Source organism: Hyperolius riggenbachi, chromosome 8 (assembly GCF_040937935.1).
Source record: "Hyperolius riggenbachi isolate aHypRig1 chromosome 8, aHypRig1.pri, whole genome shotgun sequence".
NCBI classification, from domain to species: domain Eukaryota; kingdom Metazoa; phylum Chordata; class Amphibia; order Anura; family Hyperoliidae; genus Hyperolius; species Hyperolius riggenbachi.
In genome coordinates this window covers 150204517-150224966 of record NC_090653.1, presented here as the reverse complement: position 1 = coordinate 150224966, position 20450 = coordinate 150204517, and the positions used below count along the sequence as shown (strand labels likewise).

The 20450-nt window shown below is 42.9% G+C and overlaps 1 protein-coding gene across 2 annotated transcripts in view; it reads right to left on the bottom strand.

The window, feature by feature from the left end:
• ZC4H2 (zinc finger C4H2-type containing) overlaps positions 1 to 6682 on the bottom strand; it is a 31241-nt gene extending 24559 nt beyond the window's left edge. Inside the window, exon 1 of one of the 2 annotated variants that reach the window (XM_068249629.1) lies at positions 6471 to 6682. In XM_068249629.1, the coding sequence (XP_068105730.1) occupies positions 6471 to 6523 (53 nt within the window). In that variant the 5' untranslated portion in view covers positions 6524 to 6682. The remainder of the gene's footprint in view (positions 1 to 6470) is intronic. The other variant, XM_068249628.1, reaches the window with a different exon arrangement.
• Between the last annotated feature and the right edge of the window lie 13768 nt (positions 6683 to 20450).

Sequence of the window (20450 nt, the reverse complement as noted above, 5' to 3'; positions counted from 1 at the left end):
CTGTTCAGTGAACCTGCCACTGTATACCTGTTCTGTTCAGTGAACCCGCCACTGTATACCTGTTCAGTGAACCTGCCACTGCATACCTGTTCTGTTCAGTGAACCCGCCACTGTATACCTGTTCAGTGAACCTGCCACTGTATACCTGTTCAGTGAACCCACCACTGCATACCTGTTCAGTGAACCCACCACTGCATACCTGTTCAGTGAACCCACCACTGCATACCTGTTCAGTGAACCTGCCACTGCATACCTGTTCTGTTCAGTGAACCTGCCACTGTATACCTGTTCTGTTCAGTGAACCCGCCACTGTATACCTGTTCTGTTCAGTGAACCTGCCACTGTATACCTGTTCAGTTCAGTGAACCCGCCACTGTATACCTGTTCTGTGAACCCGCCACTGCATACCTGTTCTGTGAACCCACCACTGCATACCTGTTCTGTTCAGTGAACCCGTCACTGCATACCTGTTCTGTTCAGTGAACCCGCCACTGTATACCTGTTCAGTGAACCTGCCACTGCATACCTGTTCAGTGAACCCACCACTGCATACCTGTTCAGTGAACCTGCCACTGCATACCTGTTCTGTTCATGACTGCCTAATTTTTCTGGCTGCACTGCGGGCAGCTGCAACAACAAAAGAAAAGGCATGTACATGCGCCCATTCCCCTTCGTGATCATTACCTTGCCGTGGTGAAGGGGCTTGCGTATCACAATGAAGCAATGACCGGCGCCTAGATGAGTGTCTCGGGGGGCACACCCACGATAATAAGGTCATTGCCTCATTGTGGTCAGACCAAATTTGATCAGCTGGACAGTCACTGTTCTGTCATTCAGCTACATCAGCCAGGCGACCATATGGGCTGTAAAGCCACCAAAACCTGCATTCTCGCCATGGTGCGCACCAGTCCAGCACGGCCGTCACTACACAAACAGCTGTTTGCGGTGCGTTACACGGTGAGTTTGGTGTGTCAGTGTGAAGCAGTACCTTAATTACACTACCTGATTGATGTATACACATGCAAGATGTTTTAAAGCACTTTAGGCCTGTCATTTAGCATTCAATGTGATTTCTGCCCTTAAAACGCTGCTTTGCGTCAAATCCAGATTTTTCCCGGGGACTTTTGGCATGTATCCCACTCCTCCACCTGGGGGTCCAGGTGTTAGACCCCTTGAAACATCTTTTCCATCACTTTTGTGGCCAGCATAATTTTTTTTTTCAAAGTTCGCATCCCCATTGAAGTCTATTGCGGTTCGCGAACTTTTCGCGAACCGAACCTTACGCGGAAGTTCGCGAACCCGGTTCGCGAACCTAAAATCGGAGGTTCGGCCCCACTCTACCAGCCATACACACAGCTTCTTCTCTCTCTCCTTCTCTTGCTGTCCTACACAAGCTAGCTGTAATCATCTTGACAGCAGGAGGAGTGAAGCTACATCCTGCCTATGTGTGCTCCTCCCTATCTACTGCATTTTAGAATAACTACAATGGTGATAACTTAAGAGCGCTCCTGGCCATGCGCGCCTGTGCGCTACTGCCTGACTTCGGCGACCTGGACTCAGACTGCAATCTTCCAAGAAAGATTAGGTTTGTGCCTTCCCCATGCACTTTGAGTAGCACATCTATGTAATCCAGGGACCAGACACACAATAGATCTTGAAACTTGCTTCTGGTTATGTGATCAAAATGTTAAGCTTTTTAGATGAAGAACCCCTGTTTCACACAAAAATTGTAACATTTTTCCAATGTAATCTTTAGCGAGATTTTTTTTTTAGGTCTGTGTCTGAAGATGGCTTTAAGTCATCTCCAGCAGAGCCTAATAATGTTACATTAACAAATTTTAATGCATGAACTTTAAAAATTAGTAAAGGATAAGAGAACTTATGTTGTAACACTCAATTATCTGATTTGCGTGCCCTGCTGTGACAAAAACACAGCAGCGGTTCCTATGCTTGAGTAATTGTCTCCTCACCCCTCGGGTATCTATCTACACAGCTTAAGTTCTGCTTTAAGATCATTATAATTCTCAATAGTGTTCAGTGACCTTTATAAATGCATCAACCGGAGGCATTATCTATTTATGCCGTATGAACTACAGAGTAACCTTAATATCATTATAGTTTCCAGAGGGTTTCTATCTTGCTGCAGGACACATGCACTTTCAAACATGAAGAATACAAAATTGTGAGGGTTTTTATTTATTTATTTATTTTTTATTATTAAAGTGGACCTGAACTCTTGCACATGGCAGAAGGAAATCCGAGAGAAATGCACCCTGTATGTATTTAGAGAGTTTAGCCTGTTTAATTACCACTCATTTGTTGTAATTTGATATCTACCCTCTGTCACCTGACTGCCATGGCAGAGATTGCAGATAAGCTCATTTCAAAGAACAGGAAGTTAAAAATATGTCTGCTTCCATGAATCAGGAAGTAGAAACACTGGAGATTTATTTTAGGATTTGTATCAGCTGTAACCTGGGGCTTCTTCCAGCTCTCCGTAGGCGGCGAGGTCCCACGGAGTCCTCCTGGCTCCTCTCCTTGTGCCTCCACCGGCCCCCGTTACTGGCGTCACCCAGTGACACCTGGCCCAGGTGTCGGGCCAGCTCTTCCTGGTTAATGACGCATGGCGTCATCACGCCAGCCACTTCGCCGGCCAGCGTGACAGCTCTGCGCATGCGTGGGTTTTCTGGGCAGCGGCCGGCATGATGACGCCATGCGTCATTAACCAGGAAGAGCCGGCCCAACACCCAGGCCGGGTGACGCCGGTAACCGGGGCCGGAGGAGGCACAAGGAGAGGAGGCAGGAAGACGCCAGGGGACCTCGCCGCCTACGGTGAGCTGCTCGGAGTCCCTTTAAAGGTTATTATTTTGTTGTGTATCTTTTAGAGCAGAGAGGACGTTCTAAGTTCAGGTCTGCTTTAAATAAAAAAAATGAGAAAGAGAGAAAGAAAATAATATTCAGGTTGCAATCACCATTAGGTTCTGATAAAATTCCTGTTAATTGAAATCAGATTGAATCTCGGTCCACGCTGGAGGCAAAAACGCAATGTTTTCTGAATCAGAGATGAGCAGAGAAACAGACAGGGAGGAACCACTGACATTCAATCGCTTTAATGAATCCATTCATTCCAACCTCCATAACGTAACGCAAAATCCCAACCTGCACAATTTTTCCAGATAAGCGTATGTTTCCCACAGAAGCTTATGTTGGAAACGCATCTGCTCCAGGCCCAAAACGTACACCAACAGACCACCGGAGCAGATCTTGCACTGTCCACTCCGGCTGGCCATTTGTGATCCAGCTTCAGTGTGACCGAGTCTGATTTGTAACTGATTGCTATAGGCTGGTACACACTATGCAATTTTCACTTCAGATCCTATTTCTGATCGGAAAAAAAATCCACCCTACTGTATTTTATATTCTGTATTTTGTATTGTTTTGTATTTTGGCTCTAATTATGTATTTTGTATATTGGTGTATTGACATTGTCTATATTATTATTATTTACCCCATGTTCGGTTCTTACTTTGTGCAGTGCCACGGAATGTGTTGGCGCTTTAAAAATCAATAATAATAATGTCATCTGTAGTCTAAAGCATTAAACACATCGTAAAACTGATAGCTGAAACATATTATTGGTTTCCAAGTTCCTGGAAGGGTTAATATTCAAGCGTTTCACTTCACTTAGAAGCTAATTGAGAAGATTGAGAGTATACTAAGCAGTGTATACAATGCATACAAGTTTCTCCTGTATCCAAGGGGGAAGCAGAGAATTGTTTCTCCTTTATTTGCTCAGTAATTACTTAATTACAAGTCAACCTGAAAATCTGCCCTGAAACCAGCAATGTTATCATTTAGCTTCAATAAAGTGTAAATATGCCTTCAAATGCCATTAGATCAGTCTGTTTCACATTCATTTTTTACTTTGTTTAATGTTTAAAACTTAATTTTGAGTTTCGTCCAACTTCAAGAGGCCACCAGTAGCGTTCAAATTGGACAGCCCTGTTCTATGTAAACCTGTCTTGGAGCAAATGTGAGCTCTAATTTATTCTTTACTAATACAAGACTATGCAGTTTGTTTTTTACAGTAAACCTTCAAATGAAATGAAATATAAGAACAGAGCTGCAGATAACATAAAGGGAATGTTAGATATACATATCAATATGAGTCCTGTGGCACATTCTGAAACTGCTATTATATTATAGTATGGCAATTATGTTACATTAACCATTAAATAGCAGTAAATGTGGTACAAATAATAGCAGATTCTTACTTTGGAGAAGGAGAAGCCTTAGATAAATGTTACTCCATTGCAAGTGAGGGACAAAGCTGGCCATTTAATTACACCTATGTTCCAGTCATAATGCAGATCATACAGTAAACAATTATTTTAACTGACTAGTGGCCATCAAACTACTGCCTGCAGACTGAATATCGCCCTCACTTGGCCAGTGCATGCCTCATATGTCAGTGTGAAACCCATGGTCTGCTGCTCTCTTCAGGCTGGTTGCAGGTGAGTTGATGCCTGATAACATTTGTAAGACAACAAGAATGCCACCAGTACTGGATACACAGTACTGTACAAATAAGCAGCCTGGAGAAAATGAGGAATAATGTGAACGTAAACAAAAGAAATTGCAGTGTTACCACTTCCACTTTGCAATGACCGATAAAAGTATCGTCACAGTCCTCCCACAGGATTGTACGCACTCCTCGGTTTCTCTCCCCTTATTAGCGATGGCGCTCCTGCTAGCGTGTGGAGCGCAGAATAGGCTACTTTCACTCAGGGCTGTGAAGTCAGAGTTGGAGTCGGGGCAATTTTGGGCACCGGAGTCAGAGTTGGAGTCGTGCAGAAACTGAGGAGTCGGAGTCAGGAGTCGCGTGATTTTTGTACAAAATCCACAGCCCTGTTAAGTATTAGACTAAGGAGTCGAGGAGTCGGAGTCTGAGCAATTTTGGGTACCCGGAGTCGGAGTCGTGGTTTCAGAAACTGAGGAGTCGGTGTCGGAAGATTTTTGTACCGACTCCACAGCACTGCAACTTGTAGTGCAGATCAGAGCAGGCCTACTCGCTGCAAACATGAGTGTACAGGAGAGCGCTAAGTTCTGCCTGTGGAGGTATTGGAGTCACTTGCATTACAGATGCATGTGGCTTATCACGATTGGCTGCATGTTGAAGAGAGGCTTCATGTGTGAGTGGAACGTTTTGCAGGACACATGCTGCAAGTCTAGCCCTTGGAGGTATCAGAGCCACTCGCAGGAAGCAAGTGGCTGCCTCTATTCAATGACTTCTGCAATATTTAAGGAGCCCTGGATGCTGGTACCAGCAATTTGTCCTGCCTGGCAATGCAGCCCTAAGGTATACCTAACCTTGCAGTCCATCAAATGTGCAATTGTTTGTACTGTATACTACCTCCAATGGGAGGACAGAGTTGCTCTTTTGCAGCAGAGAATGTACCAGGGAATGCTGGGCCATTTTTAGGCCAATTTCTGATATAGTAAACCACTTTTCCTGGTCCCATGGAGTTTACTATAACAAGATTATACTGTATAACACTGTTGCCTCTGTCAGACAAATACATTGTATAAAATTGCTACCCAGTATTATAGTATTAGTATGTACTAATACTATAATACAGCACTGAGTAGCAATTCTATACAATGTATTGTGTGACTGAGGCAACAGTGTTATAGTGTAAGGTCCACTGGAACACAGATCAATACAGTACCTTCTACATGCTGTATTTATGGATACAACAATAATATAATGCAATATCCTGTAAGTTCAAGCTACTACTACTACAATAAGTAATAATAATAATAATAATGTTGGAAGCTAGAGGAAGGGGTAATTATAGTCAGGGCACACACAGGGAATCCATTTAAAGCAATATTGCTTCCTCTTTACACTATAGGAACAGTTAATGCTTTGCTCTCATTGGAAATGCATCTAGCTATTGTGTATACAATAAGCTTCTGAATGAATAGGAGGAGAACCTTAAATGGAATAAACACCCCACTGCTTTCACTGTTCCTCTGTTTGTCATTAACTTCTGGACACTCAAGTGCCAAGGACTAAAATGCCTACACAAAACACATTAAAAAACATAATTTTGCACCAGATCTACAAGTGTATTTGCTGTTCCACGACTTAAACCACAATACAGAGAGGTCACTAGAAGAAAGTAGCAAGTGATGCCTCCACAGATCTGCGCATATTGATGTTACTAGTAAATGGGCAGAATGCACCAGCTTCACCCTTATATCACCCACTTAACCACACTTGCATTCCTTTTAATATGAATCTGTGGAATTCTGGATATAATTTTAAGTAATTGCGATACAATCTGATCACCTATGCAGTGCGCTGTAAGCTAGCTTCCCCGTAACAATAGTCTGCATACAGAACAATATATAGCTAGCAATGTACAGAAATTTCCCACACTGGCTATACAGATCTGTGCCCATACCTGATTTCCTTGATGCTCTCCAGCTTACACATGATCTCCTGCTCATCACCCATGCTCCGCACTCTACAATTCAGCGTCCAGCGGAATGTGAAAAATAGCAGTAACACAATACAATGGATTTAGATGTAAGTACAGCTCCGATCGAGCAAAGTGACGCTCCGTGGTGCTGCTGGGAAACACAGTCCGCTCTAAAGTCCTTCCATAGCTCCTGCAGCCCTTACGGACTGCATCTCCCAGAAGACAAAGCGCCCCTATTCTGCATCCACTTCCTGCAGACTAGCTCTTGTATCCAGTCTTAATCAATTTGCAGAAGCTAATGATGTGAGAGGCTGTCAAGAGAGGGAGGGCAGCACTCTGTATCCAGATTAATGGCAGGCAGAATATCAGAATATATGGCTCTCCCTAATGAGTGTGTGTGGCCCTGCTGGGGAGAATGTTAATATCTCTGTCCTCGCCTGACTGCACCTTCCATTCATCAATGGCTTATTAGTGGAAGCACTGAAATTTATAGGCTAGAGCTAACAGAGGACTGGCAGTATCTTGCTGGTATTTAACCAAACAATGATTACACATAAATGAGGGACTGTGTAACACAAATGTTATAAACAACTACAAATAGGAGGTTATTATTATACGTTTTATTATTTGAATAGGACTGACATATTCTTATTTTTTTAAACATCTAAACGCATTTACTTTATCATTTAAAATTCAGCTTTATTGTACTCTTACTTACCTACTTTGAATCTATTTCTAAAGATGAGGACTGGAAAAATATAAATTAGATATAATGTGTTGTAATTGCTTTATTAAGGGAGGAATCACACTTGACGATTCCCTGCAAGCGGTTTGCCGCACATTATGTACGTTTGTCTTCCATTGAACAAAGGCAATTTTTTTAGAGCAGCCAGTGAATTTCAATGAGGAATCGCAACCAAATGTAGTGCAGGTTGTATTTTTTTTTTAAACGCTGTACAGAATGGCACATGGCTCCTGAAAATGCAGCATCCCCATTGTTACATGCGATTTAGCAGTGTGGCAAAATGCCTGCGATTTCAACAAGTGTGACCCCTGCCTTAGGCCTTGCTTAAATGAATGTTATTTTAAACTCTTGGAAGTATGGATTTGTCCAGTTGTCTATTGAGTGGTTGGTACTGTGGGCATTTGATAGCCTGAAAATGCTTTAGATATACAGTGGAGTCATTTGATGACATTTATACATGTTTCTCATTCATGTATGCTGCATGCATCATTTATTTGACACCCCTGAAATGCGACGCCCTGTCACCACTTTTGTGTCCACAGTCATGCTGTCATGAGTGAAAGACCATCCGTGTAAACAACAGCTTAAAGATACCCTGTATTGAGTCGAATTTAGGGACTGCTATCTTTAATGTCTGAAGCTAAGTACACATGGACCAACCGGCAGCCTGATTAATCAGGCATGTGTACGCATGCGAACAACTTCATAAGCAACTGATAACAGGTGGTTTGATCAATCCAACTGTTGGATCTATGTTAGTCTGACATCATGCAGTTGGTGCGTGTGTACAAGTTGTATGAAAGTCTTGTACTTGTTTTGAATGTGTAGGCCGTCAGTCCTCTTGCGTGCGCAGTATGTTAATTGAGTTGGTTGTTTAGCCGTCTAGGCGTGTGTACGTACATGTCATGTGATTCGTCAGGTTGTGTGGTTTGTCGTGTTGGTCATGTGGTGGTGTGCTTGTTATACCACACTGACCACACTTTCAAAAAGAAAAAAAAAAGTCCACAGAGCACCACAACTGCACATTCCACTTCTAAAGGCCCTTACACATGCTCAACAAAACTGCCTGATTGTCGTCTGACTTTAGTCCGTTTTAGACTGTTGGACGACAATCAGGCATGTGTACACGTGCGAACGCCTTGATGAGCGACTGATAACAGCGTTGTGAACAATCCAACTGTCGGATCTATTCACACGACTGGTGGTATGATATAGTACATTGATGCATGTGTACAAGACGTTTGAACAACTGTTAAACAACTTGTATTTGTTTTCAATGTGTAGTCCGTCATTTCATTTTCATGTACAGTATGTAAATGAGTTGGTTGTTTATCCGTCCGGTTGTGTGGATATACAGGTCGTGTGGTACATCAGGTCGTGCTGTTCGTCAGGTTGTGCAGGTCTTCGTTTGCACGTTGTGCGCTTGTTGAACTTGTGTATGTAGCTTAATTCTTTCTCCCATCTTTTAAAGGACACATTCGAGCTGCATTAAAGGGGAACTGAAGAGAGAGGTATATGGAGGCTGTCATGTTTATTTCCTTTTAATCAATACCAGTTGCCTGGCAGCCCTGCTGGTCTATTTCTCTGCAGTAGTATCTGATTAAAACCAGAAACAAGCATGCAGCTAGTCTTGTCAGATCAGACTTATAAGTCTGAACCACTGAAACACCTGATCTGCTGCATGCTTGTTCAGGGGCTATGGCTAATAGTATTAGAGGCAGAGGATCAGCAGGGCTGCCAGGCAACTGGTATTGTCTAAAAGGAAATAAACATGACAGCCTCCATATACCTCTCTCTTCAGTTCCCCTTTAAAAAACAAAAATCTACTTACCCGGGGCCTCCTCCAGCCCCTCGAGGCCGTCCTGTGCCCTCACTGCAGCCGATGGCCCTTTGACCTTCCGGTGCAAGATGCCTACTCCGCCTTCGTGAGCGGCTCTCGGAGTCGTGCTGACGTCATCAGGACTGTACTGCGCAGTAGTTTGATACATTATTATTAGATACATGTGTTGACCTAGCCTTATCAATTTTCTAGTAAATTTGAAATACGTTCTCTTCCCACCTGCCAATTCATGGGGGACCGGCAGGTAAGGAGTGACAAAGCAGTCCACGGCATGTCCTTTTAAATTACACAGGATAGTTAGTTGGAGCACCAGACTTGAGCATATAGCTGCTAGGGGCAGTTATACCACTGTTATATGATAAGAAACTGTTTAATAATTTTGAAGAATTAATTAAAAATGTACAATTAACTTTGAATACAAAATGAAATTTAGTAAGTCCATGCTTGCACAAAAATACTTACTAGTTATGATTACTAATGCTGATATTTTACTGGATCACCTCACCCAGTACTGGTGGAAGATCACAAGATCCGATGTTTGTGCAATAAGATGAGGCACTGCACGTTTTTCTACCATAAAATAATTGACATACCATATATAGGTAGATGGGTTGCTTTATAATAAGATGATTAAACCATAACCTCAGTCAAAACATTTTTTTTTCACTTTTGGATAATGTGAGGAAGGGTAAGATTTTTGTGTATTTATTGCTTTCTGGTTTCAGATCGAAAGATTTCTCTTCGCTTTCTGTTCTTGCTAACAGCGCTAACTGAGACAACGAGTAACAGGAAACCTCTCTAGTAGGAACCTAAACCATAAATACAATGATAAAACTACTTCCAACTCTTCCCATCCTAGTACTGCATACCTAGAGCTGTAGCAGTACAGTACTGTACCATGTTGGCCATCAGTTAAAGCAGGAAGTTTTTAATCAGGTTGGTATAAGGACAGGGGTAGCCGAATCTCACCTAATCTGTTCCATATAAGTAGAAGGCCCAACCCGCATTCCAGAATAACTCCATGGCATTTTACTGGAGGCAGGGTTACAGCTTCCACAGCCCAGCCTCCAGCAAGAACAACAAAACATTTGTAAGGTGATTTTCTCCCATAGGAACCACTAAGCTTGTCTCAGATCAGTATGTAGCGATGTGTTATGGGGAAAATGTTATGTGAGCTCTGTAGCTGCCCAAAGCTCTGTGGCCCCAGAGTAATTGCCTGCGATTCCTCTCTTCCCAAAGAAGGATCTTGTGCAATTATGCTGCAGCCACAGAGCTAGAAGCTGGCTACAGAGATGGAGGCGGGCCTGTGGAAGTTGTTACCCCCCCCCCCCCCCTCCAGAAAAACGCCATTATTCTGGAATGGGGCAGGACCTTCTTCTTATATGGAATAGAGTGGATAAACAGGTGAGTAAATTAAATTGCAGCTATTCCAATACATATAGAGGTAGTGCCCCTGCCACTAATGTTAAGTTACACTTGAGGTACACTCTAACTTTAAAACATAAAAGATTTAGCTTTCAATCTTCTAACAGACCTATTAAGACTTTATGGCCCATATCCTATGAACTTTTCTCTTGAGCTTTCTCTAAGTAGATATTTTCAAACCTTACCAATAAAATACCTTGGAAGCTCCCAACATGCAAGAAATTACTAAAAAATAATAATTTTGATATTACTTTTTTACTTACTTTTTAGTACTTTTTCAGTTGCTTAGTATTGAAAAGTTATTTTTAAGATAAGATAAAAAAAATATCTCCCAGGAGAAAACTCAGGAGAAACATTAATTGGATATGGGCCTTACATTTTTTGTTCTGAATAAAATTAAAGAAAACACACCTTACTGTATGTACATTTGGACATCAGAAACAACAATAGGTTTCTTTGTTAATGTACATAAATGTTATAAAGATGTATTAAATGCAACTGGGCAACACAAAGGTGCAAAGGTATTTATGAGAAATAGATAAGATGTCTTGTAAACTTCTCACTTGCCTAGGAATGTATCGCCTGGCCTAGAAGGATCATATATCCAGCATTCACTTAGGTGGGTTAATTAAGCAGAGCAGATACATTAATATTTCAAGCAGAAAGAGAAGCATGTCAATTAAATTCAGTCAAAAACATACATAAAAAAGAGTCTGAAAGAGTAAGAAGCTTATTCTTTGAGTCTTTTTAAAGTTAGCCTATAAATGTTATGATCTTGATGCATAACATCCTGGTATATTCAAAGCAAAATAAAAGTTTTGGTCGAAGTATTGATACATTGATGATGATACATTGATCGTGGCCTCCTTCAAGTTATGATGAGAAATGTTGGTGTTGGAATTTGGGAGACTGAATTTAGAAACCAAGGGTTAACAGATTTCAAATACTTTGAATAAATTGTGTAAGTCCTTATATTCCCTGGAAGTGGTACAATTGGCCAATCAAGATTGGATGTGTGTACCAGGTTTAACATGGTTGACATTAAAGCCATGGAGGTCACTGGTTTTGATTCAAGGCATAGGGAGTGAATATTAATCACCCCAATTCAGATAACGCCATACATAAGTAAAATATCACTTGCGGTTCAGTTCACGTTGTACACTATTGTAGGCACTGCTGTGTAGGGTTCAATGAACTACCGAATGTGATTAGCTTCGCTGAACTCCTGCTCAGGCTGCACTCATCATTGGTGTTGGCATTTGAATTCAGGAAACTGAATTTGGAAACCAGAATTCTTCAGCACACCACACTTCAGTGGCCAAAGCAGTGGACAGTCTCACAATAGTTCACTTACTTCCAAGCCAGAAAAAGGAAGTGAACTGCAAGAAACTGAACTCCCTCTGACCCTGTCCACTGCTCTGGGGTGCTGAAGTTTGGTGTGAGGGAGAATTCGGATTTCCAAATTCAATCTCCCAAATTCGAACACCAACACTAATGATGAGTGCAGCCTGAGTACGAGCTGAGAGAGGCTAATCACAATCGGTAGTTCACTGAACCCTACACAGCAGTGCCTACATTAGCGTGAAAAGTGAACTGAAGCACTAGTGGCATCTGAATTGGGGTGATTTTTATTTGCTTCCTGTCCCTGGAATCAAAATCTGTGGCATCCATGGCTTTAATGTCAACCATGTTAAACCTGGTACACACATCCAATCTTGATTGGCCAATTTTAAATCTAATCAAATGATCACATCTGAGGTAAAACAGTTAATGGGCACCTTTAAAGAAAGGAATTGAAATGTAGCAATGAAACAGAGTTATAAATATGCTATAAATATGCACATTCGGTAGTGCAAAAATGATTTTACTTGTACCTTTCTCTGTCCCTGTTGCCTGTTCAATTTGTATTATGAAAGTTATTAAGATCCTGCTTAACTGGCATAAGTCACCATAGCTGCATGCAGAGATATTTACTAAACAGTCATTCCCTTCTTCCTACTGAAAGAGAACTATCAGTGTAGCCAGGTTAAGGTAACTTTCAGGCTGTGAGGTGCATTGACCATGGTGATTATTATTGATACTCTGACTAGTTCCGACAGTTTTCTAGTAATCATTATTCCAATTTTTTTCATGTTCTTCATGTAAATTAACAAAAATATGTGATTATACCACATAATAGTCAAAATAACTTTCAAAAATAAAAACTGTGCAACTGCTTTCCTCTCAGAAAATTAAAGCAAGTGGATTGCTTTGCACTAAATCCAGCCTAAATAGCAATACAATACAGTATTGATAAACTATAGTAAATGACATTCATTTTTATCTCCATATTTTCAGCATACTAGTAAGTTCTTCCACAGTTGAGTCCTGAGAATAATCTGACTGCTTATAAAGACTGAACTTGGGCCACATTGCATGTGTAGGACAACTTGATTACATGTGTGGAGTCTTTTCAGAAAGGATAATTAAAATGAATGAATGCTGGACCAACAGGGCCTGCTGTACATAGTATCAAGCAGCTCATTGTCATTCTCAGATTCTGCAATTAGTAAAACAATAGCAAACACAGGAAGCTACTCAAGAGAGAAAAGGGCTGCATACTAAATGCAAACCTACCAGGTGTACAGCATGAGAATTCACAGCTGGGAAATTGTAGATTTGTGCAACAAAGATGATTAGGCAACATCATGAAGAAAACAGTAAAAAAAAAAATCCTTTTGTAAGCCATAGAATGGCTTGTCCACTGGTCATAACTGATCACAAAACCTATGTTCACAGTCTCTTTTATATTAGGATAATTTTTACAGGATTTTAGGGCATAGAAATTCTCTAATACCAATTCCCCTTCAGCACCAGGGTTTTCCCTGTTCTTTTTGTGTGTGTGTGTGTGGGGGGGGGTTACAAATGTAGGAACAGGATATCACACATCTCAACATTCTCACATAAGAAAGAGTATTGTCTTTTAGTAGAGACATATTTAATCAAAGGGCAGGCAGGCAGCCACCACATCTCCAGTAAGACATGAGTGAAATCCATGAGTAAAATTGTATATATTTTTTTTCATCTAACATGGTCACCTTCAACCAAAGCAGAGTTCCCACAGAAAAATAAACTACATTCAAAAATATTGATACAACATTTTAGAACTTGGGCATACATTTTAGACACAGGAATTCCCATTTACAGTATTTATTTTATTTTGATGTATATACCATATAATGCTTCAAAGAGGGACAGCTGAGGAGTAAAAAGGGACTGGGATTTGGTTCCGCTATAAGGAATCTCTTTCCAGAAGAGCCAGAGGCACATATGCAATTAACTTTTTCTTCTGAGTTCTGTCCTGTGATATAGTTTTCCTATTCTCTTTAAAATAACTTCCAACCATTTTGCAATTAAAAAAGTACATAAAATTGGCGAAAAGTAAGTACTTACTTCCTGTATATGCGCTGCTACGGGAGCCGCTCTCCTGTCACAGCAGCACAGCGGGTCCCTCTGATCTGAGGTCTGTGTAGCGGCGGCATGCAATGGGCCGGGGACTTTTATAGCGGAAGAGGCCACTGAGAAGTTAAGACAATCGCCCCGGGAGGGAGGTGGGGGGGACTACCTATCTGGCTACCTGTACTAGGGCAACTATACTGGCTACCTATACTAAGCTTGGGGGCAACTATACTGGCTACCTATACTGGGCCTGGGGGCAACTAGACTGGCTACCTATACTAAGCTTGGGGGCAACTATACTGGGTACCTATACTGGGCCTGGGGACAAATATACTGGCTACCAATACTGGGTGTGAGGGCAACTAAACTGGCTACCTACACTGAGCCTGGGAGCAATTATACTGGCTACCTATGCTGGGCTTGGGGGCAACTATACTGGCTACCTATACTGGGCCTTGGGGAAACTATACTGGCTACCTATACTGGGCTTGGGGGCAACTATTCTGGCTACCTATACTGGGACTTGGGGCAACTCTACTGTCTACCTATACTGGGTTTGGGGGCAACTATGCTGGCTAACTATACTGGGCCTAGGGCAATTATACTGGCTACCTATACTGGGAGAAACTATACTGGCTACCAACTGGGGGAACCTACCTGGCTAACCTTTACTAGGGGCAACTACACTGACTACCTTTACTGGGGGCACCTGGAGCTAAAACGTGCAGTGCAAATTATCGGGTGCTGTGCGATCATTCCAAATCACAAGTTTGTCTCAGACCGCTAAAAGTCTAGACCAGGCCCTGCCTAGGAGAAAACTAAGAAGAAAAAGCGAATTACATATGGGCCCGAGGCTGACATAAGCGATTTTCCTAAAATTTTCATGATAAAATCTACTTTGCTAAAAAATGTGGAAAAGTCATAGAAAGGGTCAGTCTGTGGAAATTCAGGTGTGCCTGCTGTATTTTTTTAATTATTATTTACATGAATGCATTCGGTAAAACTTGTTCCCAAATGAATTATTATGAAACCAAATCATCCATTTGAACTAGTGGTTCCCATCTTGACAAGTGCCTTCTGTGTGTCATTCAGAATCCTCCCCTCCATTACTTAAAAACTCAGTAATACAAAAAAAAAAAACCTCTGAGGGATATGTACCTCAGGAGGGGGAAGCCTCAGGGTCCCAATGAGGCTTCTCCCTCTGTAGGTTCAGGGAATCCAGCGCTGGCTACCCCGAATACTCCACCAATCCTCCCCAGTCCCCTGACAATGATATATTTACCTCGCCAGGATCCAGAGCAGGTGCAGCAGCGGCTCTTCGTTCGGGCTAGGTGGAAATGGCGAAAGCCAATCATATCCGCTCTACTGCGCAGGCGCAAAAGGACTTGTGCCTGCAGAGTAGTGCGGATCGATCGGGTTGGGCTATTTCCGCCTTAACCTGAATGAAAAGCGGCTAGTGCGCCTGAGCAGGATCGCAGTAGATAAATATGTACAACGCCACACTACGGGAGACCCTTGAACAGAGGAGGACGGGAAAGCCTTGTTAGGATCCAGAGGCTTCCCCCTACAGAGGTAAGTATCCCCCAGAGGTTTTTTTTCCATTACAGGTTTTCTTTAACACTTGTCAACCTCCCTGGCGGTAAGCCCGACCTACGTTAGGGCTAGCCGCAGGTGAGGATCACATGGCCTCGAAGGATTTTTTTAAATAAAATGTGCATTATATGGTTAAGCTAACACTTGGCTAGCCAACCATGCCCCCCATGTTTCGCCACTCTGCTCCAATCCCCACGATCGCCACCGTTATATGTACGTCCCAGGGATCCCGCGATGGCGCAGCCTCCCAATCAGCTCCAGGCTTCACTATTGGGAGGATCGGGACTGCGCATGACGTCGATGACGTCAGACGTCATGTCCGATTGTCGCCATAGCGACGAGTGAAGCTAAATGGTGAAGCTGCGGCTCCTGCAGGATCGTGGAGGGGTAAATATTGCTGGCGGCGATCGGGGGGTTTAGTTAGGTCCGGCGTGGGCTTGGGGGGCATAGTTAGCTAGCGAAGTGCTAGCTTAAGCATTTAAATTACATTTTTTTTTTGAATATAATAGTTTTTATTCAAAATTTTGTATAAACAAGGATACAGACATGGACACATGAGTATATACAGTGGGAACATGAGGATTAGTTAATAGGACATATATTGAGCATTTGGCAGTTCACATATACAATGCATTGGCTACCACAGAAAACTTCGTGTGTGCTGTTGTAGTTTAGCTAAGATGGGCCGCTTAACCCTAAAGACTCAGTTGCTTGAGCTCCTCACCCAGCAGTCGCACACCCATGGGGGGTCGATGCTAGGGGTTGAGGGGGAGAATAGTGTCATGGGTCTCGTGGATATGCATAGCTTGCTACCAACCCGGACGACTCTGGCCCAGATGGCTGGACTAATATGCTTGAACTGTTTTAGTTAAATGAGTCTATATTGTCGCAGCCTAATGACAAATTGGTGTATTTAAAAGGCATCTATGAACTTAGCCCAACTATACATAGCTAGTGTCAGGGGGAAGAAGGTGGGGGGGGGGGGGAGGAGGGGGAATGGTGTAGTAGGGTAGAAAATTAAGAAAAGAGAAAGAAAAGACGCAAGAGAGAACTGTGGGTGAAATCACAGCCACAGGACTCTCTGCTAGGTCATGTCTCGCCTGAAGCCACTCCAGAGAGTAATTTTTAATTTAACATGGGTCAGTCATCAGCAAAGCCTGGCCTTCTTCGGACAATGTGAATATTTCCCATCTTCTCCACAGTACATTAAATTTCTCCTCTCTGTCCGAAGCCCAGAAAATAACTTGTTCTGAATGTTTTAGTGATTCGAGCTCAGCCTTCCAATCTAAAATAGACGGGGATTGGGTAGATTTCCAAAATTTTGGAATTGTAAGGCGTGCGGCGGCGAGGATATGGCGAATCAGTGATTTTTTGTAGGCTTTTATGGGGCAATTTATGTTTAAAAGTAAAGTATGAGCTGGGTCATTGTTGACTTTAATGTTACTGATAGCTGCTATAATTTTGCAGATTTTTTCCCAGAATGGAATAATTTTAGAACAGCTATGCCATATGTGTATCATATCACCTACCTCGCTGCCACATCGCCAGCAAAGATCTGATATATCGGGATTATATTTATGGAGTTTATCTGGAGTCTTATACCACATTGTCAGGATTTTGTAGGCGTTCTCCTGTGCCCTGGCCGAGATGGAACATTTGTGGGCAAAGGTACAGCACTTTGTCCACTCTGTCTCAGAAATCGGAATTTTCAGTTTATTCTGCCATTGGGTCTTGAATGAGGGGGTATTGTCACAAAAGTGTGAGAGTAAGGGGCTGTACAGATTAGAGATTCTGTGCTCCACCGGCGGGTGGGAGAAGCAAACTTCCTCTATCACTGTCTCTGGTCTGACAGAGAAATCTTTATCTGTCTCTTTGCTAAGGAAGTGAGATAGTTGTATATATTCAAAGTACACCTCATCTGGGTTACCTGATGATCCTATTAGGGTAGATAATGGTATTGTTTTACCATTCTGCCATACCTGTTTTAGTTTAAGTGTGGGAGAAGTAAGTTTGCGGAGTCTGTTCGATTGGTATAGACCAGGTGGGAATAAGGGATTGTCCCATATGGGGGTGTCAGGCCCTAGGTAAGTAGCTATACGATGTTGTGACAGTAAGTTGTCCCAGACTTTGTATGTTTCTCGTGTCAGAGAAAATCTACCAGGGAGGAGAGATGTGCGGCGCCAAGGCCAAACCCATATTCCTGCTCCCGGGGTATATCCTAAGATGTCTCTTTCCAGCTCTGCCCATTGGGTGTTCCTCAGATTATGGGTCCACTCAATGATCCGATTGAGGTGCACTGCTGAATGATATGCTTTGGGGTGGGGCAATGCTAATCCCCCTTCTGATTTGGGTTTCTGTAGGGTGCTCAGAGCTACCCTTGGCTTTCTAGATTTCCACACGTAAAGAGACATCAATTTAGAGAACTTCCTCCAAAATACTGAAGGGATTGTAATTGGGATGGTCTGCAAGAGGTATAATAAACGAGGCATACAATTCATTTTTAAGATGTTCACTCTACCCAACCACGAGTGGGCCAAGGATCCCCAGGAGTCCACATCTTTTTCGAGAGTCTGGAGCAGGGGGACGAGGTTAAGATCGTATTTAAATTACATTTTATTTTATTTTTTTAAATCCTCCCGCAGACGCAGCCTCTGAAACTGCATACCGCCAGGGAGGTTAATAACATAACATTCTTGTTAGTAAAACATTTTCTTTTCTTTTTAATGTCTAAAGGGTCAGACCCTCATATTTCAGTTTTGAACAGATAGAATACCCACCAGCTTCAAATTGCTCTTGTTGACCTTGGTGAGGAGATCTACATGCTATGACCTACTAGCTACAATGGGGTCTCAGTTTACCTGTTAGATCTTCCATGAATGTTATAATGACTGCATTAAGAGGACTTCTGTTGCTACACCAAGTGGTCTGAGGCTTTATTGGAAGTAGTGGGGAAACAGATAGACCCTAACCAGGGCCGGCGCTTCCATACAGGCAAAGGAGGCAATTGACCCGGGGTCCCCGCATCCATGAGGGTCCCCAAGTGTCCCCCTTCACCTCAATATAAGGGCTGGTTCAGACGGACGTTTGCAGAGCGTTTGCTGCCAGCGTTCGGGGCTTGGCGTTAAACGTTCCCATTCAAGTGAATGGGAGCGTTTGTACCAAGCTTTTACGCGCGTTTGCACAAACGCGGCGTTCGGGTCCCGATTTTCACTGGCGTTCAAGGAGCCCCTGGAAGCTACATGTTGCTTCCAGGGGCGGTTAACCGCGACGGGTAATGTCCCTCTAGGGGAAGAAAAAACGCGACCGCATCCGAACGCAATGCGAACGCTGCTGAAAGCCTGAACGCAACGCAAACGAACGCGACGCCTCCAAACGTCCGTCTGAACCAGCCCTAACTTCATACGGCTTCCGGCCAGATCCCCCTGCATGCTCCCCCGTAGCTGCCGCTGGCCAGATTCCCTGCATCATCCGGATCGTGTAGGAGGTGAGTGTGTGTCTCTCCAACTGCCTTCATTAGACTGCGGGGGGAGGGGGCAGCAAGCATGGAGAAAATGAGAGAGAGCGGGGGGGGGATCTGGCCACCAGCAGCCACAGAGAGGGGGGAGAGCAGGGGGGCCTTTGGCAGGTGCAGACCTGGAAGCTAATTTAGTCTGATGGGGGCATATCAGGCTACTGTACTGGGGTTGGAGGGGGGGTACTTCTGGCTAGTTGGCAGGAATTAGGAGGGAGCACATCGGGCTATCATGGGGGGGGGGGGCTACTTTTGCCCCAGGGCCATATTGTGGCTAGAACCAGCCCTGACCTTAACAGGAAATTGTCATCTCTACAAAGCGGCATGTATGAGCTATCTCGTAGCAGATAATATCGTGCAGACACAAGTATACTCAGAATGCTGTAAGGTCACATGATTGTGCAATCACCTGACTTTAGGCCATAGAAGATTTGATAGCAGAAATCCTCTACTTTCTCGCAAGCCATCCAACACTGCCCTCTAGTGGGAGATAGAAAGTACAGCCACTGGCTACTACAGTACTTTTTTTTTCAGTCTTTGAACTTTAGCTTGAGAATCTTAATTATTAAAACATCACATTTGACTGTGTAATATTGCATTACTGTTAGTGCTTCCTGTGCTCAACCATTCATTTCTTTCTGTTATTTTGTAATTGCAGAAAACTATAGCAACTAGAAGTAGCAATGTGCGCGGTATGTGGTAGAAAAAGCAGAAAGTTGTTGATTTTTTTTTTCTTTTACATGGCGTGAATGCAAAAATGGAAACGCAAACAAATGGAGAAAAATCGTGATTCAAAAGTCCATTGACTTTCATTATATGTGCAACAGTGGGAGTTTCAAGCTATGCAGCAAAACACACACAACTTTGTGAGCCTTCCCTAAATGTGCTAATTAGTTGCTGAAAAAATATCACAAATATGAAATAAAAGCTTGGAGGTGAAAACTGATTGTTTCCTGTAGCCTAGCTGTGGCTGGAACACTATAAGGCCTGGTTCACACATAAACTTGCACATTTCCAGTCCAGTCCAGTCCTGTCCTTTCAGTTTTGCATCAGTTTTCTATCAGTTTTACCTGACTGGACCAGAAATGTAAACCTTTTTATATGTGAACACAGCCTTAGAAACACATACAATATGAATGGAAAACTGACAGGACAGGTCTAGACATTTTTTTGTGTGGAACAAGCCTAGGCCTCTTTTCCATAGGTTGCTGAACTGCTTGCTTGTTGACCCAGTCACTAGGATAGGAAGTGAGGAAATATCTACTCAGCCTCTTTACCCAGGCAGCATTCATAACCAGTAAGCAGATCAAATCTTTCTACAAAACCACTTCTGAAAGTCTTTACATAACACTGTTGAAAAAAGACCCGATACAATTCATTTTACTCCCGAGTCTTCTCACAGGAGTTTTT